The following is a 24,539-nucleotide window of genomic DNA, read 5'->3' as shown; positions in this document are numbered from 1 at the left end:
TGCTGCAAGTACTTGGCATCATTGACACATGATCCAATGTTGTTTTTTTAAAAAATCTGCTCTTTTACAAATCTGTTTACTCCTTGCATGCCCTACTACAATGTATGAATGAAAAGCACAGAGGGAAGAGGAAGCTATGTATGCACAAATGTGGATATTTTTTATTCCTTGGTAGTTATTGAGAAGTCTCAGGGTAGTTTCAGAGTTGGTCTGTGATGATGGCACCAATGGGACGTGCCAGTGACCTGAAGAACCCATTTTGGGCTGGTATCTCAGGATAGCCCTTGTTTGCTCTTCAAGGAAACAATGGCTAGGAGTGAAAGGGCATAGGTTTCATCTTGCAGTAGTATACAATCAGTTTGGGGGATTTTTTGCTGCTGTTGCTAAAGTAGCTCTAGAATAGTAATATAGCTCAATATGCTGAACCAGTTTTAACAGTGTTTGTGCAACACAAGCAACATGTGATGAAGAAGGGTTTTAGAGGCAGCTTGCACATTTGCTTGTGCCTTTCTGCCCTGAAGTTTTTATAGTTTACTGAATATACCAAAGACACGGGACTTTTTAGCTGAATAGGCTTTAGGTGTGATTTAAAATTTTATTTTATTTTGCTTTAATTATTTTTAAAGATATTTTTCTTTCTGTGTTTCTTAATTTTGCATGTTTTACAGTGAGTTACCTTTTGCCATGTTGAACCTTTTTCACATTATCACTAAATGGCTGCCTAGGCACAAGCTTCTTGAATGGAAAACGTAGCAGCAGAAGGGACCTGCTCTGGGAAACATATTGCTCTGGGCTGGTCACTTCCTAGCCTTCATCCAGCTGTGTTGCACAGGTGGGGGAATGCAAGGGGCCAGTGCCTCTGCCCTTCATAGCTGTTTGAATCAGTGTATTTAAAATGGGTGTGCTCACTTGCCATGCCTTGCTAGGGCACTTACTCCTGCTCTTCTCTCCTGCTCCTTTGTAGAAAGGCCATTTTAGTGATTATTTATTCAGCACACACGTGAATTTGGGTTTTTCCACCCTCACAACTTATTAGGAATTCTTCTTTTATGTTTTATTGTATGCATTTCTTCTCCTACTTCTGCCCTTGTTGGGACTTTAGGCGTGCACAAACACCAACAGAATTTGATCCTACATGGACTCAACATGGATGAAGTGCTAGTACACATATAATGAACTCTTCTATTTCTTCAGCAGTATGACTGCCAGGTGTACTTTTTGTCTTTCATGCCTAGAGCTAAACAGTTTTTATCTGAATTCTCAGGAATTGCTACTCTTTCTCTAAGTTTCCAGTGTTACCTTTTTTTAAAAAAACTCAGTATGAATGAAGGTAAAGCAGTGAATGTGTTAAAATTAATTTCCTCAAATTTTCCTTTATGCTGACCAGACTTTTTCAGTGCTAGTAATTTTTTGTGACACACAAATAGCAAGAAAACCCAAAGTCTCCTTTCGAGAAGTCACTACCTAATGAAAAGCCAAGAATTGTCGAGTTGCAAATGCTGTAAGGTGATTCCATGCTCTTGTGTCCTTGTGAAGCTGACGCTAACCTTCATTTTAGGCTTTTGTCTGCAGATCTTAGACTTCCTTCCTCCAACACAAACTTGGGTACTTCTCAAAAGTAGATGGAGTCCTTGACTTTAAATGAGAATAAAAACATTCAATAGTTCAATGGAAATGGAGCTCCTGACTAACATTAGACAATGAAAGTTCTGTCTGAATTAATTTGGAAAACCTATTTGTTTCCTGTATAGTAGCCTGTAATAAAGTGGGGCTAGAGAAGCCTTAGGCACGTTGTATTTACATAAGCTTCTTGTTCAAACCAGAGCAAAAGCTGCAGTTATGGATAATGCAGCTTACATTTTATTTCAAGAATAAATATTATATTATCATAATTTCAATTGTAAATGCTCTTTACTTTTGTCAATAGGCCAGTGATAAAATCTCTGTGAGACCTTTCTGTTAGCAAAATGACACAGAATGCATAAAGATTAAAAATCTGTGCGGAAATTCAGTTTAGTGCTTAGTAACTCAAATCAGATGGGGTATTTTGAAGGAAAAGCATGCTTACAGCAGTAGCACAGGGAGCAAGTTGTGAGTCTCTCTGCATGAGTGTGGGGACAACCTCCTGTCTGCACAGTGTCTGTTCCCCCTGTTTTTTGAGCTTAACTTACCTTATGCTAAGGGTGACAGTACATAAGCACACAAGAAAGGATTTTTTTTTGTTATTATTATTATTTTTTGCTAGCTTGACACTTCACTAAGCAAACATGAATTTGTTCCTAGCAATCACTTATAACTACCTTAAAAGAAACAAGATAGGAGCTGCATGGTGTGGTTTTGGGAGGTACATCTAAGTGTTTACTTCTTACTGAGACTTCACATTAATTTCTTACTCTGGTAAATGCTAGGAATAATTTCACAGACTGAATTTAGGGTAAAAAAAATGAAGGAGGTAAGAGACCAAAACAATCTGTGTGAAGCAAAGACTGTAGACCAATTATTCAGGCACTGCAGTGGAGAGCGCTTCTTGCTGTGGGAGATGCCAGAAAGATCAGCAGCATTATAAGAAAAACTGCTCTCAGCCATCCTATTACTTAAGAGCACATGGTATTCCCTTGGTAGTCCTTAGATAATGGTTGTTGGAAGCTTTAATGTTAATTAATTTAATGGTAGTTAAATTAATATAATTTGGCTAGAAAACATACAATGATTGGCTCCCTTGATGCCTTCTGATAAGTCAATCTTTTATTTACTGTTCTTCAACTCTAAACATGTTCAGAGGATGCTTGTCCCCTCTTTGTGGTGCTTTTTAACTGCCTTGGAACCTTTTTTTTGGTCAGAAATAAAGGTGCTTTGAAAGAATCTCTGCAATTTCTACTTTAACTTTAAGAATAAAGTTACTGCAGTGTTGCACTACAGTTTTCTGATTTTACCTCACTGATTAAAGTAATATTAATTAGTTTCTGATTGCACGTGCACATAAAAATATATGAATAGCAGAACTGTCACTCCTGCACACAGATCTTTTAAATGTACTTGCATGTGCTTGAGTTCTAGACAGTGAATGTGAGTATGAGTCTTCCCACTTGTGTTGGCTACAAAATAGAATTTAGTCTCTTAACAGCATTATTTGTTGACTTTGATTGGAACTTAGACTTTTAGGGCTTCTTATATTACCTGTGACACTTTCTGGTTTAATAAATACTGACTTTTTCAGTAAAAAAAAGTAATTAAAATCTCTGTTCTCTTATATGTTCAGTCGAGATACCGGAATATAATTTATTAATTTAATTTATCTAACTGCAGAGTTGGAGGATCATTGCACAGTTAATGAGAAGAATGAATACTCTTTCTGCACTACAACACTTAGACCCTGATCTTAAAAACAGTTTTAAAGGTTGAATTCTGTGGTTTGAAAATTAATTTAGATGAAGACAAGGTTGTTCTGTGGTATCAGTCATAAGGCCTTTAAAGTAAGCCCCCCATCAGATACTCTTCTTTCTCCACTCACAGCAAAAGCTCAGTTTGGTGGTGAAGCATTGTGGTTGCTGCTTTGATGCAATTTCAGCAGCATGAAAAGATTTAAAGTAAGTGTTAGTGGAATGTCCCCGTAGCCCAGGGTCATTGATCATTTTTAGTGGACTTTGAAAACAAACAAAACCTTCACCTTTTTGGTAAATTGCAATGGTATGCTTTGGTATTTTTTGCTTGATTAGGAAATAGACCTCCTGTAGTTTGACTGTAGTAAGACTACCTCTTAGTAGATGGCCACTTGCTAAACTCCCAAGAGTTTTAACTTTCTTACTGTTCTTCTTTTGTGCAATGTTAAAGTTGATCTAGAGGCACATTTCTTGGTAAGTGTTTTAAGGATGCTTCGTAGGCAAGAAATTCCTTGAAGTCATACCAATTACATTACTTTTAACTCCTAAAATGCCTGGCTAATATTCCAATACAGAAAAGTTGATTATTGAAAAGCTTACAGCTGAAGCATATTTTTATTGCTGTGAATAGAGTTTTCATTGGATAAGGAGATTCCCATTCCCAGTGGCTGTCAAAAAGACCATAAAACCCCCAAATCAACTAGATCCAGGTAATACTTTTCCTTCTGCAAGATAATGCCACTTAGTTAACTGAAAATATTAGACAAGTTAGGGCATAATACATGGGCAGACTGAGTCAGAAGGTGCTTAACCTTAGAGTGTGGCAAAATGATAAATTACACAGGATAACTGAAATGACTCTGAATCCGTGTTAGACACTTGAGTCTAATGCTATTGTTAAGAAGTGAAGTAAAAGGAAACTGCAATATGTTATTTGAATGAGTTTTTAATCCACAGATACTGAGTAAGTGCTCTAGAATTTAAGGTGCTCTATCAATTATTTCTTATAAGCTCAAATGAAAATACATTTTTGTGATATTTCCGCTACTTAGATTGAGTACTTGTCTAAAAACTACTAAATTAATCATATTTTCATTGATCAGTTTTAGTATCTTGAGAGATGGGTACCCTATACTAAGTAATAAGTATATAAATAAGCCCTTCTTGTAGAAAATTCTTTTAAAGATGTAGAATATGCATGGATTTCATGAGGCTTTTATTGTGCAGAGCTATCAGAAAGATATAAAACTGTTTTCATTGCAGTCAAGAGAATTTTTAAGGCAAACATTTTTTAGGTTGGGCCAAAATACAGGAATTCCCATTTCTAAAACTTGAGAAACTGGATATTTACTTTGGGTGTGGGTTAATGCAGGGTTTAGAATCTTTTTTTAGTTGTATTTCTTTGGCAGTCTGTCATGCTATATCACCTCTAGGCAGTCACCTTTTTTTTTAGTTCTACCCTCTTAAATAAAAATGTGAATAAGTACATCTAAGATAATGTATTTATTTCATTTTTGTGCAAAGGGAACAGCATTTAAAAGGCTATTTAAGACAGACCACAAGGTGACCTGATCCTTTTAATTTCCAGTGTGATTATTGCAAGCAAGCACCAGTATCTTGTACTTGAAGAAGGGAAACAAGGAGGAAAGGCAACTTAGAGTTTTAGAAGAAGTCTTCCCCAGTGAAATCTTTATAGACAGCTGATAAATAGGCAAATTTCATTTAGTCACTAGTACTAACTGGAAAGTGACACCCGATGATGAAATTTCTGCTTGACATAAAAGCCAGATTTCATCCACACTGTCTGTTGCCTCCTTCATTCTGTCATTTAGTGTCATTGAAATCTTAATTTTCTGGTCAGTCCCATAAATTGAATTTAAATCTCTGTCTCTCATTCAATAAAGTTTGTAATGCCCTATGCATGAAATAGATGTCATGCTGATGCTTTTCCTCTATACTTCCCTTTGAGATCTAATTTCTTTTTGGTATACTCCAAGTATGAGATACTTCTTTTTTTTGAGTATATTTGAAATATCCTGGTTTTAGGGCAAGGTTCTTCTGGGAGGTTCAAATGAGGGTGTTTATATGAGGAGCATACATACTAGGAGCGTATACAGCAGTTTATATTTAAATCTAAAGTGTTGTAAAGTCATGGTTGCTTCATAAAGCTTGAAAGCGATGTGTTGTTCAAACAAGTTAAGAGAGCATAAAAGCCCACCACCAAACCACTCTGTCCTCCACAAAACTTTCATAGCAGTATAGCACTGTATGTCATCGAGACTATATCTGAATTTCTACCAAATTTTATCTTTGAGATTTAAAGTCTTCTCATTTGTTTCAAGAAGGCCACAATCTATCTCTGCTTACCTAATGCAGAACTCTCTCATTGAATGTGGCAGATACTGCACAGGGTAAATCACTGAATGTGACTGGTTGATCCTTGTAAAAATATCTTCCAAGGCAAACCAATACCTTTATTTATAGAGGAAAAAACAAGAAGACAAATACAATGGTTGCAGTGCCTTGCTCCAGGCTCTATGAACTTTCATGTAATTCATGATCTGCATTGCAATCACCCCTATAATAGCTACCTAACTATGTTGGCAATCGTATTTGTTACTTTTGTCTTATCCTGCCTCTTGTAGCTCTTTATTGTCGGAATTTGATCTGTCCATTTGTCCTGATGAATTGCTAGTCCTTGGGGTACTTGTGTTGCTTGAGTGATTTGACTTTTGACAGAGGTTATCAGTGAGCTTCTGCTTAATTGAACCTTTTTGTTGGGTTCAATTGATAATAAGCCTCAGTGTAGAGCTGACCTTGCTGGAGCAGTGTGTTAACTCTGCATTGTAAATGCTGACCTGCTGTAGGAAGGGAGAGGGCATCTCCCCCTCCTGGTCTGATCAGATTGACATCAGATATTTTTCAAGGCAGGTGAATATAGAACAGTGCTTTTGAACTGGTGGATTTTTTGTGTTCCTGCCTGCAGCTGCATGTCTTGAGTGAAAACAGGATGCATTGACTTTCTGTAACCACCTATTGACCTCTATGCCCTTTACATCTGAGTCACACAAGGCAACACTATTCTTCTTATCCTTCTGTTGTCATTACTTGCTGTTGTGAGTCACATAAGGTGCATGTATGCTCCTAGTATAAACAGCCTCATTTATTTACACGTAAGGTTCTTACTGCCCTTTATTTTCCCATTTTTCTTCTATGAAAAGGAAAAAAACTTTCCCCTTTCTTTAGTTTGTCTTCAAAAATCAAGTTGTGTTTAGCATGACAGTTTTCTTGAATATTTTGCACATCATCTCAAGTGCAAAGCAAATTCTTTATTGCATATATATTTAATGTTGTTTCACACAGTATAGTCTGAGAGACTTTTATCTTTCCTGATATTGAACTTTAGAGGTGTGTATAAGATCATCTCCAAGTTGATCTGGTATTTTTATTTCAAGTGGAAATTGAGTAATTGTTTTTCTCGTTATCTAGTTTTGATTTCATTGATTTTGCTGGTTAATTTGCAGTATCTTAACATTCAGTTGCTTCTGGATTTATCCTTGATAAAAGTAGGGGGCTTTTAGTTTATTCTTTGCAGTAATAAGGTTTTTTATGTAAAAGTCTGCTATTAGTTTTATAATCTCTGCATTGTGCCTTGATAAATGATGACACTCTTAAGCCTGGATTTGTGGGATGTGCACCGCAGAACCCACACCTAAAACCAGTTTCCAGCAGATATGATCGTGGTTGTGTCACAGGCTGCTGTGCTGAGCATCCTTTTCCTACCATTGATAGAAGTGCTTTTCTTTCAATGGCCTTTGCATTTTGCAGGCTCCCATTAGTAGCATTACCAATGGCTATAAAAGGCTGTTTGCTGGTTGTTTTATTTTTGTCCAGTTTTATGCTCTTATTTAAGACACTTGAGAAAATGCACCAAACTACTCTAATACCAAAAGCAACAAAAAGCTTCACTGCACCTAATCTTCTGCAGCTGTAGGTTATTTCCACTGTCTTAAATTCCCAGTTGTGGCTGTTGGTATCTACAAGAGTGCTTCGAAAGGATGCTTTGTTACAATTGGTAGTTTGCTTGTTTTCTGCTATAGCTAATGTGCTTCCATGAGAGCTTAAACTCTCAGAATGTGGATTTCCTTGGCCTCTAGAGTTCAAATCTGTGTAACGACTGTAGTTTCCAGTATACAAATGCATTTTTGTTGCCAATAGTGTATGCAGATCTGTTTTTGAAGAAAATTATGATGAAGCTGATCAAGATAAACTTTAGTAGCAAAAAGTAATGTAAAGCTGTCTTAAAATGTATGTTGTACTTTTGGAGCTTATGATCTGACATTGTTATAACTACAGAACTGCTGGTTGTGCAGAGGCTATATTAAATACATGTCAATGTAGAGCTCATTTCAGTTACTTTGACTTCTACATATTCAGAATTTCTCAAATACTGCAGTGTGCTTTCATGTGAGAAAGCAACTGAAAAAGTCATTATTCAGTATAATTTTCAAAGTTGTTTTGCTGGAAGCCTTGGTTCAACATCGTGTATATACATAAATATTTGATAATCTTTTATGAAATTATGCAAAATGGTACCTATTCACCTTAGAGGGTATTTAATTTGCATCTAATAGTGCTGAAAGATCTAGAATATATGATTTTTTTAAATGACAAATTAAAATTGGAAAACAACTTATCTAAGTATGAAGCCTGATACCAAACCTAAAATTAATGTTGTGTATTTGGATTCAGTCCTGGAGTTATGAAGCTTCATTATAATCCAGCCTGACACCCATCTTTATTTATATGCACTAACATCTCTGAGGTGGATCTAAAGTCTGTCTGTTTCTGGTTTGCAAGGGTTTTTTCTCCAAGAGCAGCAGAAAGCCTTAGTGTGCAGGGAAATAAGGTCCAAACTTTGTCTAGAGGAGAAGAAATGAAATTCTCAAATAGTGATTCTAGTTGTATCTCTTGCATAATGGTTTTACTTTTTCACTCTAATGTGTAATTTTTCTTTCTGTAAGTAGTTAATTTGGGAGTGAATAGTATGTGAACATGATAAATAGGCTTTTTGCTTGCAGAAGCAGTGAAATAAATTCAGGCTGTTTAAGCTGATCTGTTATATGGGCTATAAAGCTAGTTTAGTTCTGTCACCTTTGGAAAACTTTCCTGAGTTTATTTTGCAAGCACTTCTGCAGTTTGTGTAATATACCCACATAAAAGATACAGACAAGAGGCAAAGTACAAATAAATCAAGTAAAAATCCTACTAATGCCAATATTTTTTTCCCCCCTTCAGAGTTATTTTTAAAATATCGACCCATACCAGATATACCAGTATTATCCACCAGCTCAGAATAACTTTAGAGACAGTTTTTCTACTGGTGAATTCATTGGTACTTCATATGATGGTTGGGTGAAATAAAAGTAAAAGCAACATGTGATACCCAATGTGTTCATAAGAGACTTAGTTGTAATGGGTTTTGCAAGTGATGGGTTGCTGGTTTGGTTTTAATTATACATTTACTGACTTGCTGGCAGCTATTACCCAATCTGGTTTTGGTGGTTGAGTAATGTGTGTTTGTGCGGAAGGCATTAATAGCAGCTTAAATAGGCCTTCACATGCACACGGGTTTCCAGTGGGAATGCTTGGAAATGGACTGATTTCCTCACAGCCACCCATGGGGTGTCAGGTTTCCCGCGGGCAAGCAAAGGCTCATATGGAAAACAATCTGGCTGGCTGAGCGTGCCCTCCTGAGCAGCCCCAGCCCGTGGTGGCTTTGTGCAGCGCTGGTTGCTTTTAGAGCTCCAAAGCTTGCTCCGTGACTGAACAGCCACCTCTCCGTTCTACGGGAAGGAAAAGTGAGGGCTTTTGGTCTGGGGTTTCTGCAGCCTCAGGGGTGGTGGTGGTTTTCCAGCAGGAGGCCTCCCGGAAGGGGGAGTGTGCTTGGCTTCGGAGCAGCACCAGGGCTGCTGGAAGGGAGGATGCTGATTACAATAATAAACAAATGCCGGGGATAGATTACCACACGGCTGTCAGAGCAGGCGGCACCAAAGGAGGAGTTCCCCAGTGAAGGCTTTGGAGGTTGCAGCAGGATCCTTTGCTGGCCTTTTTTTTTGCTTGCACAAAGGAAGTTACTTTTTAGACGACTTCTAGTGGGCCTTGGCTTTTCTGTGGCGCAGCATCTCCTGGGTGAAGCGAAGAGGGCTGGAGGTGCCTGATTACTGCCATAGCAGCACCAGCTCATGATGCTGGCTCTGAGGAAATCAGAAGAGAGATGGCCTCCTGCCTGGTCACACCATCACGTTCCCTGCGATGAAGTGTGTCTCATTCCATTTTAACTTGTCTGAGAAGCTGGGTTTTGGTGCTTTCTGTAGACAGAAATTTCTCTGGGGATTTTTTTTCCCTTGAATGGAGCAACATGGAAGGATGTGTTCCTCCTCTCCACCTGTCGTACACCAGCAGGTTATAGCTTCTATCACTCAGGGTCACTGAGACCAAGAACTTGAGGCCTGCCAGAAGCACTTGGGTCCTGCAGGCCATTGCTGAGGAGAGCTGGAGGCAGTCCTGGTGAGGTGTGGAGCCAAGGAGATCCCCACAGTGCCATGAGGTCAGGTCAGCCCTGCAAGGAGCAGCACCCACTGTCAGCAGCTCACCCCTGGGTGCCCAGCCCATGGGAAGGAGAAGGGATACGGAGACTGTGACGATGGCGCTGTGTGAACTGTTCCCAGAGGAGCACAGCCCAGGAGAGGGACACACACTGGAGTGCCTGGAGTATTTTGAAACTGTATAGGTGGAAAGGAGAGAAACTTTTTGAAGGCTATAGACTTGGCTTGGCAGACATACCAGGAAAATGTAGGCTTCAGGAGACACTTAATGATGATTGGCCTGAACTTCAGCTTACGTGAGTTGCTGACAAAATTTGAAAAGGTATGATAGGCACTTGCACACATGCCTTTGAAAATGCTGTGTATGCCTTTGGAAATTACACAGTAAATAAAAAAGGCAGGTTGATGTTTAACTTAGCTTTTCTGTGTTGCTGTTTATGTCCTCATGTGCACTCTGTTTATGGAAATCTAATGTTGCTTATCTTCCTCATTTCAGGTCCTACAAGATTACTTTTAGAGCATGTCCTCTGAGTGTGGGCATTTTAATTGACTTACTTATTTAATTTTAAGTTCCAAAGGAAATGAAGAGCAGCTTGGGCTTTGCTAAGTCAAGGGTATAAGGGGACATTATAGCTGCCTGTGACCTTGTTCCACTGTTGGCATAAAGCAAGTGCTCTGGAGTTTGGTGTTTAATGTAGTTGAATGTTACTTTAGTTGAATTAGAAGATCTCATGATGGCATTTAAAGGTAGAATTATTTCCTAGGAATGTGCAACTTTCCCATTGTTTCATCTTTACTTCTTTTATTCCAACTAGTTACTCTTTCTCTTTCCAGGTTGTTTGGTAGCAGTAATGCTTAGAGGCAGGAGGTTTGGCTTTGAAATGATTGTGCTGATGAGCAAGAGACATGAGAATGTTAAAGAACAGATTGTTTTCATCTGTTTGTCAGCAGTTCTAGGGAAACCTCACTTGCATGTTGTAACATTGTTAAGATTTGCTTTGTCTTTTTTTTTCACCATATGAACTTCCTGTATCCTGCAAGACCACAGTATGTAACAAAATACAAAGTAGTTTATTTATGAATCAAGATAAAACACCTTAAAAATGTGGTCTCACAGTAGGAGAGCAGTTTGCAAAGCCTGATTCTGTGGTTTTTTAAACTTCAGGATGTTCTTCTTTTAAAGTGTAAGCCAGTGGTGTTCTCCTCAGTAGTTACCAGTTATGTTTATCAGGGAGAAGTATGCTTGAGACAGTCACTATTTAGGATCCCACCAGCATGACTCTTTCAAAAGTAGCTAAGAGTAACAGTAAAAGGATTTGTGATCTGACTTCTTCACTGTATGGGTCACTGGCTCCTCTCTTGCTCCCAGTCTGTCATCTGGCCTTCACTCTTCTCTTGTGGCTGCTGCTGTGGTAGCCTGTAAAGATAAGGACACGTGCCAGACCCTGAGACGCTTCATGACTTAATTAAGAAAGAAATTTTTAACCAGTGTTTCTAATATTTTACAAATCATACAAGCCCTGGTATTTGCAAATTCCAAGCCCTCCCCTGTGACTTTGAATATTCCAGTGTTTATCTTAAAGAAATTGATCACAGCAATTCTCACCAAAACTTAGAGGTCTCACAGCTCTGCTGTATTTTTTAGCTTGAAGCTTGCTGTGAAGTTTTGTTGTCTACTGTGCTGAAATTTGTAATGCAACATAAAAGGCTACTTTGGTGCTGGAGAAGGTTAACGTTTTATTTGGTAGACTTTGATCATAGAATTTTAGTCTGTGCTTATTTAGCAAGTTTTCTTTTCCTTTTTTTTTTCTTTTTAACAAGCTCCCTTCCTCCCCTGCTTCATCTGTCCCTCTTATGATTCCCCACACACCCATCCTGTCCTTCCTGAGGTGTTCGTTGCCAGGAGAAACAGTGCCATGACAGCAGTCCTGGCTCGTAAGCTACTTTCAGCTCTCTGGATTCATTAATGTATGTTCCACAGAGAGAATGATGAGTGCTGTTACTGTGGTCGTAATGCAGAAGCCAGATGGCATTTGCAGAAGCTTGCACGGCACTCCCTTCCTATGCAAAAACAGAGTCACATTACACTGCAGTAGGCAGGGCTGCTTTGGCTTTGTTCAGTCATAAATATGTGACTGCTGGAATTAGTATTAACACATTTATGGTGCCTCTCAGATGTTGAGTCTGTGCCATGCAATGGAGCCACAGAGGTTGTTGAAGGCAGTGTGGTGTTCTCAGCCTTCCTGTAAGTGTATCATCATTCTTGTGATACAATGAATCTTTAACTACACCATATGTCACCTCTTATCCAAGAGGCTTAAGTGCATGTCAAATCAACTTTTTAGAAACTTGATGTGTTGGTACAAGGCTCTTGGTAATAAAAGCCTTTGAAAATTAGAAGTGAAAAATGCCCCAAAGTGGGTTTTCCCCCAAAAAAGTTCTGTTTTTTCTTCTTGAAATATCTGAGAGTTTAAGTGGTAAATACATTTTTGTCATATCTACAGCAAATTGCTCTGATCTTACACTTAAGTTGCAGTGGCAGTAGTGATATTCAGTACGGTCTGTGTATGACACTTGAGAGATGTTTGATGTCCATCTTTATCCACTTCTGGCACTGGTGGAATTAAGATAATGGCAATTCCAACTAAAAGTTTTCAATGTGTACAGCTACTTCTGAACATGAATTCATTGTAAATGGATTGCTTAACAGCAACAAACTAACACCCTTTTCAGAGGCCACTGCAGGCAGGCCTCTGGAAGAGCGGATGGGATGAGCCTTTCTAAAGGCATGACTGTTCTCTGACATCAGAGGAGAGACTTCCTGGATGAGATGAGATTTTTATAGCCTTCTTTTTACATGGGCATCCCTTTTTCACAACTACTCCCAGCATTTTAAGGCTGAGACCAATAGAAGTCCAGTTTCCCTTTCACAATGGCTACTTTGATACACCTCTATGATACACCTCTATCCTGCCCTTCCTTAAGAGTCATCAGAAAGTGAAAAGCTGCAAGTAAAGCAGAGGCTAAAAGAAATATCTGTCACAGCAATTTTGCCAGAGGCAGTTGACAGAGGCAGGTAAAATGTACTTGGTTCAAGATAAACTAAACAATGTGATATTTAAAAAAAAAAATTCCATACCTTTGCTACCTGCAGTGAGACCTCAAAGAGCGATGTTCTGGCTGTGGTGTGGCGTTATGTCTGTGGTGTGCAGTTATGTCCTTTGGTTGGCACTGACATTTTTCTTCCACCTATTCCAACATGAAGATTTTTCTGCAGGTGCTTTGATGAGCAGTCATCGCATTTATTCATGACCTTTGAAAGATGCAAGTGCAGCATTTCTGTAACCATGTCTTTGCTGACTTGAGTGCTGTCAGTGAAGGCAATGGACAATCATTTTCATGAGACTTGCAATTCTGTACACGTGTTCCACTCACAGGCATCATCTGTATCGCGTGCAGGAAGTACAAAACTGTTCTGGCAAAACAGCCTGGGAGTAACTTTTGCTAGGGAAAATGCAGTTTTTCAAGCTGATTTTCATTTATGAAGAATCAACTTCAAGCCCAGTAATTCCTTTTGAGATAAGCGTGTGGTTCAAAAGCTACATACAAGAGGTGGCTTGTATCTGGGGATTAAAAGGTTGTAGCACTCTGTGTGCCAACACAAAATGCTGCCAGGCTTGTTGCACAGCATCAGCATTGTACCTGTATGTCCATTTCTTGCAAGCCATTTGTGGTTTGCATGGCATAACTTGCCATTCCTGATATGTGGTCAGATGTTTACAAAAATACAGTGGAATTCTGTTTCCTAATAAACATAAAAATAATTGGAGTGTAATCCAGAATTTTGCTGTATATAGTGGATTCAAAAACTTTGCAGTAAAAGATTGATGAGTCCTGCCTTTAAACCCTATGTGAAGCTGTGATTTGGTACAGAATGCTGTTGACTTTTTTCTGGAGAGACTAAGTTGAGTTTTGTGCCCTATATGTAAGAAAAATTTGATTAGGGTCTTGATAAAAGAATCTTTAATGCTATGGGAACATATTTCCCTTACAAAATAAAATAACTTCCCTGTTTTAGATCCTTGTATTATTACCCCAGAATTTTTAATAGTGAGAAATCAATACAGTAACACTTTGTATGTTTCAGAATGCATAGTTTCTTCTACTTTAATTTGGCCATAGAGTTTTCTTCCATTAGTTGTTTTTTTATCTTCATTAGTTGTTTTTTTATCTTCTACAAAAGTATTTGAGCCCTGGAAAAAGGGAAATACTTTGACTTACCATCCTTACTGGTATATTGTCAATACAGACAAAACCTGAAAAAATGTGAGTAGAAGTGAATCTGTTAATAGCTTAGAGCGTTGCAGAGTGAATTAGAGACCCTCTGGACTCATAATTTAGAAAAAAGATGCATCATGTCTGGGTTTGGCTTGGAGGTTTCTTGCCTTTTTTAAAGTATTGATAGTTTCCAAAGGACAATTATGCCTAATGCTGTAACTGCTTTTAACATATCTTTGCAATTTATAAGGGGGAAAGAAAAGACAAAAGTTTATTAGCTGATTGAGTTGGGTTCCTAAATGGGGTTCTGTTCTAATCTTTCTCATATACTTCATTTACCCTGGGTGTGTCACTTCAGTCTGCCATTGGGCTGTTCTAGTAGCAACTTTTTTTTGGGTCCTTTTCAGTACTTCCATCTGCAGCCTTACTGAGTGGCACATATTTATACATTCTTTAAAGACACATGCTCTTCAGTTGTCATTGCATGATCATTTAGATTTTTTTCAGTGGGAGTTAAAGCAAGAAGGTTTTTATTATGGAGACAAGGTTTAAAATCAAATCCAAACATATAATGAATTCTGCAGGAAGAAAGGTAAAGAGGGAGAGAAGCAAAGAAGGCAGAGAAGATTCAGAATGGAAATAAAATTTTGAAATCACCACATCAAAGTGGGAAAAGGCAGCAGTTTGATCTTAATACTTAAAAGGAATTTAGGGAAGTGTCAATGTTTTAATAGTCTGGCTAGGGTTAAGTATGATCTAAATGCCAAGCTAGTTATTTCTTCTCCTTTCTACCTTTTAAACTTTGGAGCTTTCACCTTGATTTATATATAGGTTTATTTTTTCCTCAAAAAGCTTTCTTTTAATTTAGGGCATTAATCCTGCAAGCACTTGCATGTGAACAAGTATGTTGACCTCTACAATAAATTATCAATTCAGTTTAGCAGCCAAGTGCACATAAATATTTGCAAAATTAGCAAAATATGGCATCTCTATAGTAGTGCCTTAAAAAAAGTTGATAAAGCAAGAAGACATTTTCTGCTTATAGTGTATTTCTTTAGGATTTTGGAGGTTTTTTCTGTTGTGTTTTTGTTTTGTTTTTCTCTTCTCTGCCCTTTGATTTGTTTCACTGCACTGGGAGACCACTCTGGTCCATATCCCTTAAGCACTGGGCTGAGAGCAGTGATGGAGTTCCACAGTTGTATCTCCCTCTTTATGTGGCAAAAGCAACAGAATTTTTTCCTCTTCTCCTGCATTCCCTCGTGTATTGCCCCTGTGACTCTAAATATGGGAACATCCATGTGATAATAGGGGAATACTTAGAGTTTCTTCTAAAATATTGCAGAATTGAAAGTGGATTAACTCTAGAAAGAGTTAATCCTCACTGGGACCCAAGCAGGCATATTCAACTTTTTCCATCCCATTTTTTGCCATGTAGAGGACAATGGAGAATCAAAGACCAAGAAAAAGGCAGGAGAAAGAGAAATAATAGATTAGGAGGAACATAAATGGGGGGGTTTACAGAATGAGAGTCCTTTCTACTTTGAAGAAAGAAATTTGAAGGTAGGGCAACCACATATTTACAAATAAGACTTGAAAGACTTGGATAACACTGTGAATAAAGGAGCGTATTGCCAGTTGCTAGCAATTACAGCAGTCTTACGATAAGGTGGGAGCCCATCATCCAGAAGACAGTGCCTGAATAAAAATCCAGATGTTTTATATCATTATTGGAGAAAACTAACTTATTGTGCCCATTTCTTGCTGTTAGTAATTTTTCACATCCCACTTTCCTGCTGTACTTTTTCCATGTGCACACTGATGTGGGGTATGTTATTTGATTTTCTCTCCATCTTTTCTTTGAGGGCTGTGACAAACTCACATTCAATAACTTTATCAATCCCATTGGGTTATCTATCAGCTGGCAGTGGTTGGTTGGATTTTTTTCACCTGGAAAATGGAAAGCAGAAATGAGAGAGAAGTTAATTATGAAACTTTATTCTTTGAACTGATTTGTCTCAACATGGTTATTACAGATGGGACTCAAGAATGTGAACGGCAGATTTATTGTGCCTTAATCAATGTAACTTGATGACTGGAAAATGTAAGAATCAAACCCATTGTGAATGAAACATTTTTGAGCAGGCATGCAGAATTTTCGTCTCAAGTAAAACCAAAGAATGCTTTATGAAGGTTCTAGAATGAATGGATTTACAGTTAATATTGTGATTGTAGAAGGAAGATTAGAGATCAGTTTGTTTTCAATGAAGTTGTCATTTGTGACTTTGAAGAGGCCAAGGGAAATGTTTTGCATGACCTGGCTTTTGTAGCACAAATTCATTGCACTTGGAATTGTAACTGCTGTGCAGTGGCTGTACCTCCTGCTCTGTGGGATTGAGCTGGGTTTCACTGCACCTGCATGCATGCTGGAGTTGTAAGGATAGGAGCTGCAAATATTTTTAGATTAGCACCTAATTCAGCTAGTGACTTTGCCATTTTATTCGGGTTGGCTGATCATCAGACAACTCCATTTTGTTTTTTCCTTTTAAATGTCATTTTTGTTTCTGTGTTTAGAATGGTGATTTTTATCAGGTTGTTTCAAAGACAGAAAAAGTGGTTTTTTTATCTGCTTTAAAGAAGGGAATCTCAGTGCAAATAAAAGCGGTTGTCCAAAGTCACACAGTAGCTCTTCTGGCCATACAGAGCTTCACCAGTGCTTCCCTCCCTCTCTCACCTCCTTTCCCACTGCCCCATCTCTCCTCCCTCCTCTTCTTCACCTGTATCCTGACTTTTTTGTTTTCTTTCCTAACTCTAGAAAGCTTTCATTCTATCTCAAATTCATGGCTACTTTTCCACTTCCATTTGTATATGTGCCAGCAGGAATACATCTTTAGGATGGGGAGGTACAAAAGCCCCTTCCTTTTCTGCTTCTGGGAACAGATGGTGATTACTGAGGAGTTGATTGGAAGAATAAAAATCTTTAAGGAATTTCAGATATTTGATTTCCTCCTTTGCAAAAGAAGTTTATTTACATCTGCATCAAGTTCCTGTCATAATCTTCGTTGATTAATCCTATTGAGACAGCCAGTACACCTCCTGGCTTTCAACACATTTACATTGCTTTATTGGAGTATACATAGATGTGATGTATGGATGCTAGAAACCATTGGCAGTGGTGCAGGAAGTTTTGTTTGCTCTTTTTATGTGTTTTAAAAATAATACTGTGCTCAATTAGATGAAGACAATATCTGTAATGTGTTTCTTGAGGCAGATGGTAGATGAGAGAATAAAATGTGTTTAATTTCTAAGGGGAGGAGAAATGAATCAACAGAATGGAAATCACAAGCTTTTCTTTTTCTTTTCAGTATTTACTATGAAAATCAGATTATAATATATCCTGCCATTTTATGTCTAACTCTCCATATATTCAGGCCATTATGCAAAGTAGTTTAATTGTAAAAATGGACTTTTGGTTGCTGTAACCATTTAGCTGCAGTTTAGGGTTTAAAGTTAAGATTTTAGTTAAATGCTTTCATTATGTGTGACCTAAAATACTAGGTAAAGGCTGCATTTCACTAGACTGTTTAAAGTTTCTGGAATGTTTTGTTTCAAAGAAGAAAGAGATGACATAGCTAAGGCTGAATAGGTGTAATTTCTGGAGAGGAAATGAGCTCTAGTGCATTTGCAAATGCCACATTGTGTGAAATGCGTGGGTGAACAGGAGACAGTTAGTTACCTTCAGTGCTACAAAACACAACATCACAGAACTTGGTGTTTATAAATCTACTTCCTTTTTCACAGCCTTGGATGACTTTCAGACTCCTTTTATCACACTTAAGAAAGCTAGACCTTTTGTAGTGACGTTAATAGGATTGCAGGTTTTCTCCTGTGCATCTTTTATCAGAGACACCCAAGGAAGCTGGAATTCGTGCTCTGTCCTACTGTTTAGGAGCACTCATGAGAGTCAGCTCTCCCCTCCTCTACTTACAGAACTATGTTTGAACTTTTCTTGCTGGTATTTCAGGACATCCAAGCTGAGATTGATGCCCACAATGACATCTTTAAAAGCATTGATGGAAACAGACAGAAAATGGTGAAAGCCTTGGGGAACTCTGAGGAGGCTGCTCTGCTCCAGCACCGGCTTGATGACATGAACCAGCGCTGGAATGACTTGAAGGCAAAGTCAGCTAACATCAGGTGAGTAATGAAAACATCAAGGTGTGGTGGGGAACAGTTCCTTTCTTCTTAGAGGCTTGACAAATATGAGCACAGCATTGAAATGATCCATGTACTCTATTTCATGAAGGACTCCTGAGTGGAAATATAAAAACTTGGTGAACTTTTTCACCAGGTAGGCTTAACTACTTGTTTTGTCTTCAGAGCTTCACAGTTGTAGGTTGCTGAACTTGTACCTAAATTTCCAGAAAGTGCATTGAGTCTCTGCTTATTGCAAATCAATGGCAGTGTCAGTGAAATAATTCTGCATATCTGCCATGACTTCGAGGAGAAATCAGAGGTTTGTTGATGGTTTTATTTTCCCAAAATTTTTGTTTTGAGATAACTAAGTTACTAAAACTTGCATCTTAAATATCTTGATCCATTTAATTTGTTTTGAATTATTAATTCAAATTAATAATTCAGTTGCTGCTATTCAATTGAAAAATTTTTTAAAGTACTTATATTAATCAAGGAATGCATTTTACAGTTTTTTGACCCTATCTGTGCCAAGCTCAGGTGTGGTAATTGTTAAATCTCAGTGATGCCACTTTTGAAATAGATACTGCCATATTCATTATTGTATTAAATTCTACATGAAAATGAATTGCATAGAGAATAATTTCTAGAGCTTTTAATTGCAACAACTTGCTTGTTGATTTGAGAAATCTGTTCTTTTAAAACAATGTTAAACATCTATATGAATATTCCAAAGGCCAGGAAAATGAGCCAACCTTGAAATTCAGGCACAAGAGTTTGAATGACTGAAATAGAGGGGAAAATTTCATATTTAATTTTCATGTCCATTTATCCCATCACCAACCTTCAGTTGGTGAACAGTTAAATGAAACTGTTAAATCAGCTCCTTGAAAGCCCTTGAAGGACTTGAACCCAAAGAACCAAGCAGTTTGGTGTGGGGGCTTGCAGAGACTGGCTCCACCACATGCACAGTTTAATGCAAGAGCTGTTGGACTTGAGATGTTAAAAGCTCTATTCACAAGTTTGTGTGAGAGAAAGACACAAGCATGCTCTTAAAATAGTAGCTTATCAATTGTGGAGTCCTAACAAGAACCATTGGGTTGCTTGACCATTCCTGGGCTTGGTCATAATTTGGGAGAAATGGATGGCCATGAAAAAGGGCCTTCAAACCACTTATCCTGTACAGCTATGAGTTCCAAGGCTGTAGTACAGAAAGATTGATTGTGCTCAGAAATTGGGAACACATTTTCTGAATTCAGACCCATCTTTTCTGTTTTTCATAGTCATGGCATGTGTATCCATTGGACAGCATTAATGTTGCTCTCCTGGTACCTGCTGTGCTGCGGAGCCACATGTCGCTGGAGATCAAAGTGTAAGATAGGCAAGACAGAGAATACTGGTGGAAATCTAAGAAAAGGAAATTATCCTTTCAAATCTCAGTCACTACTGAAAAGAGCATAGTATTTCTGAGTTAATGTATTTTGCTCTGCTCTTTGATTGCAGTTCACTTTTCTAACTTGTGCAAGAGTCCTGAAAGCCTTCACAGGCGAGTAACAAAGCACAGAAGTCTGTTTGCCTTCAGTTTTTGCTTTCTTGGTGTATCTTTTTACAAGGATGAATTGGAAAGCAAAATTATATGGATGACTCTTAGTGAGAACAACATGTAACTTCTAGATGCTAAGATTGAAGAATTAAAAAGCTGATTGTTTCATAAAGGGTTTTAGCTTGGCATAGTGCTTCTAAATTAAAGTTTCTGTAAGCTTTCTAGAATATTTTCAGGTATGCATACATTCCAATTATTCTGATTTTTAATTGCTGAAAATACTGCTCTCCTGAAGAGAGACCACATGTGTTTTTCTCATCACTTGAGTCCTTAGACCTGGTGTTACTAGTCACTGTGTTGAGTTTATGTCTTTGCTACTGTAACTAAAGGGAGTTCCAAACTGGAAAAGTAGTGCTTTTCTGACATATTCTTAAATCCACAGAAGCTGCTTAAACCTGTACTTGGAGTTTCTATGATGCTGCACCTCTCTGCTTGAAATTGTAGACTTATCTTCTTTCTTTTTCTGTCTTTATCTTATTCTTGGAAGAAAACAAAGCTGCAGGCTTGTGGGGGTCTGCTTTTTAAAGCCAAATGTTTAGGGGAGATTCGTTTCTCCTGGGGCAGGAGGTGTGAGGATGTTAGCATTTGGGGGAGGGTAGAGGTAAAAGTATGGGACAAATGGAAAAGGAGTTTCTCTCTGTTTCTTTATATTTAGACCACCCACCAATCTTTTTTTATTCCATGTGTTCCCTTGTCACTCAGCAGGAAAAGTGCTACCTCCACAGCAGAATCAAAAGCTGAGGAGATCTCCAGCTGTAAAGAGAGCCTCTCAGGGTCAACAGAAGGGGAGTTGTGTCAGAGTTGCTGTTTTCTGGATGATTTTATTCAGCATGGGCGGGAGGGGGAGGGAGGGGTTCCTCTCAGTGTGGTCAGTTGGATGGGAGCATCTGTGTTCTTCAGGTTCATCCAGGATTCCCTTAGGAGTGCTTTTGCATACCCAGTGGTTGCTGCTGGTGGATATTTGTGCTCCAACTCATGCCCAGACACAATCATCTATAACTGACCTCTATTTTGATCAGAGTGGATTCTTAAGCCATCACTTGACCTAGTAAATCCCTGAGTTTGCCAATTCACTTGTCACATGAACACAAACACCTGAAGCTTTGTTTGCAGGTTGTTTATCAGTAAAGTACCAGTTCCAAAACAAAGGCCAGTAATCCCGAGAGAGAAAACAGTAAAGCCCAAGAAACATTTCAGAACTTCTGCATAGTTTATCTTCTCTTTCTGATAATGTCTGTATGACAAATATACACATGATACTAAAACTTTACACTGAATTGCAATTTAAAGCATATCTTGACTCTCTTGCTCCTGTGTAGCATTTGCTTTGAATGGGATTTACTGAATGTATTTTTTTGCTCCCCAGGAGAATTGAATGCTTGTGTCTGCTTTTCAGCTGCTGCATCTTACTTTCACTTTCAGTATTGCTTTTGATAAGATTAAGAGGATAGTATTCTGGAAAAATCCAGGCTGATGTGATGAGTTTTTCCCTGTTTATTTTTTCCCTTTTTAATATCTTTCTTTGGGAGGTTAAGTCACTTTGTACTTGGTGAAAAATTTTGAAGTCCCTGCTGGTGTAGTCCACTTCCTCTCCACCCCTTACTGCTCTACCTCTGCAGGATTAACTTGCACTGGACTTTGAAACCATGTGCTTGCTAGTGTTATTTTTGGTATTGACATTAATTTGGCATGCACACAAGTACTTAGTGGTAAATTACAATGCATTTTATCCTGTAATATATTCAATATCATTCCCATTTATATCAGATTAGTTGTTTTACTATGAATATTATTGCATTCTATGTTACAAAGTGGTGAATCACCCTTAAATTGTCCTTTATCTAGTTACAGGAGTTTTTCCCCTCCTTACAAAGCTCCAATTTATTTTGCATACAAGAATTCCACTAAATAATTAGAGCAGAAACTTGAAGCCTCAGAGAGTGCCAGTTTTGAGAGGTGAGAGCTGCTTATATATGCTAGAAACACTAATATGTCATCATGAATAGAGATTTCACTATCAAATGTACAGAAAGCTGTAAATCTGAACATTTTAATTGTAGTTGCTACTGGAAATTCTCAAAGATATAGATATACTTTCTTTTAGCAAACAGAGTCTAATAGCAACACTCTTAAGTTCAAATGTGGGCTGCATTGGCTTAGATGAGAGGGCAGTGTGTCTCCTCTGCCTGATAAGTAAGAAGTATAACTCTCTTCATTTCAAGAAAGAAGAGCCAGTTCTGAGTACCTGAATAACAGGAGAGTGGAGACAATACATTCCACTCAGAAGCTGCTAGCCTGCACACCAAGGCCAGCACAACTTGCTTGTGCTTCAGTGCATGATGGGATGCTGACTCTGCATTTAGGCCTGACCTGCTAGCAGCTCGTTGCAATTCAGTGTTGAGATAAAGGTATCAGTGAGAGTAATAAGGGACAATAGAAACCATAACACACAAAACTGTAAGCAATAAAATGTCACTTCTAGCAACTACTTCAGTTTCATATTTTTTCCCAAGTAGTTACTCTCCTTCACAGGAGTGAAAGAGAATAGATTCCTCTTCCTAAAGGTACTTGGTTTATCCTTTTCAGAAATATGGATTTTTTTTTCTTTGTATTTCCCTCCTTATATAATCTTACTTGACTGCTTTCTTGATTCATCTATCTAGTATTGCTGGGAGATGTCAGTGTGGCCGAACTTAAGCTTGTGTTGTATTTAACCTTGTAGCACATCATCCCTTCAATCCAAATGCTGTTGTATCAGCCCCAAACATTCACTCTAATGTCATTTGAAATGATAATACAAGCTAGGTGAAAGTTTCTAGGTGTGATTCTCAGAGAATCAGAAAAAAAAAGATAGCCAACAGTGTGCAAAATAGGGAAGGCAATAGAGTTTACTTCATTCATCATTCAGAAGCAGGGAGAAACTTGCAGAACTGGTGTCAGACTACACTGAGAATCATTCAGCTCTACTCGCCCATCTGTGTGAAGAAAGAAACTTTTTTTTTGCTCATATAAATTAGATACATGCTGATCTTGAATGATAGCATAACAAAGAATGACTGCAGTAAAAGAGGGGTAGCTGGTCCATTTTGAAGATTTCTATGCATCTTTTTGGCACTGCAGGGAGAAGACACTGAATCTCAAGGTGTTTCTGGAAATTATTATTAAAGAAAAAGATATTGTGGCGTTTGATTTATTTGTCAATGAAAGTGAGGAAAAGATTCACTGTATTAATAGTCTAATAACTCAACATCGATGAGAGATGATTTATTCAGCAACTGTGTGTCACTGACTGATATGTTCAGCAGCACAGGCAATTTGCTATTGATAACTACTGGTAGAACACACTGGATTTTGCTTCTGGAGAGTCAAGGTCCTGGTGTGAAAGAGTTCAGGTTTGCAGTGCTTTAGCTCACAAAATGATGTTTGTGTGTGTTGCACAACACTGGGGGAGTCACTACAAAACACAGGGATTTTTTATGTTGCTTAGACATGCAATGTTCAAGGTTTTAGATAAGTTACAGCACCAGGGACATATTTGTCTGTGTTCCCCTGTTTCTCCTTTGCTTATTTTGATTTGGTGTGCAAAGTGTTCTGAAATAAGGTTGTTTTTTTTTTAACACAAAGTTGCTTTGCAATTAAGCACTTGAAACATTCTCATCTTAGTGATGGAGTAACTTTGTTTGTTTTCCCAAGCTGGTTTTGCCATTCAGGGCTTTAAAGATGCTGTTATGCTGTATCACAGGGCTCACTTGGAGGCCAGTGCAGAGAAATGGAACAGATTACTGACATCCCTGGAAGAGTTAATCAAATGGCTGAATGCAAAAGATGAAGAACTGAAAAAACAAATGCCTGTTGGAGGGGATGTTCCAACCTTACAGCAGCAGTATGACCACTGCAAAGTAAGTTGCTTAAGTTTTATGGATATGCTACTGTGAATTATGGAATGAAGCAATTTTTTGTATGGGAGAAATGATGAATGCTTCCTAGTGACTTATTTCTATAAAAAAGTTCTAGCTCTCCACCCATTTTGCTTACCGCCTTGCCTATTAAGGCACAACTAAGATACACTATAAAATTTCATCTAAACCATTTTTGAGGCATATGTTCAGTCTAAACACTTTTTCTTTACTGTTCCTTGATATTTTTGGACTTCTGATAGGTGAAGCTGTTATTTTACTCTAAAAGTTAAGGAAGGCATGCAAAAGTAAGAAGTGACCAATAGCCATGAAAGCAAAGATGAATGTAAATTCAGTAAAACTATGAACAGTGCCCTTCTATGTGTTATTGAACTCAACAGTGGTAGCAGCCCCCTACCCATGCACATTTACACTGCAAAGATGACTCAAAAATATTTCAGAGAGCTAAAATTTTTTCTGTGTATTGTGCTGTTGTAACTATAGCATGGTTTTCTGGTTTTGCTTGTCCTGTTCTGGTTTGTATGTGACTGACTATTAATTCCTCAATAGTTCTCGACAGTAA

The 24,539-nt window shown here is 38.1% G+C and overlaps 1 protein-coding gene across 2 annotated transcripts in view; it reads left to right on the top strand.

The window, feature by feature from the left end:
* Nucleotides 1-24,539, top strand: part of UTRN (utrophin) — a 309,333-nt gene that overhangs the window by 172,693 nt on the left and 112,101 nt on the right. For both annotated transcript variants that reach the window (XM_054279111.1, XM_054279109.1), the window contains 2 exons: nt 18,288-18,460; nt 23,803-23,959. In XM_054279111.1, coding sequence (XP_054135086.1) covers nt 18,288-18,460; nt 23,803-23,959 — 330 coding nt within the window. The remainder of the gene's footprint in view (nt 1-18,287; nt 18,461-23,802; nt 23,960-24,539) is intronic.

Source organism: Melozone crissalis, unplaced genomic scaffold (assembly GCF_028551555.1).
Source record: "Melozone crissalis strain CALT ecotype California unplaced genomic scaffold, PUWL_Pcris_2 ptg000027l_1, whole genome shotgun sequence".
NCBI lineage: Eukaryota > Metazoa > Chordata > Aves > Passeriformes > Passerellidae > Melozone > Melozone crissalis.
Note: the sequence above shows the minus strand (reverse complement) of the source record. Positions and strands in the feature narration are given on the sequence as shown.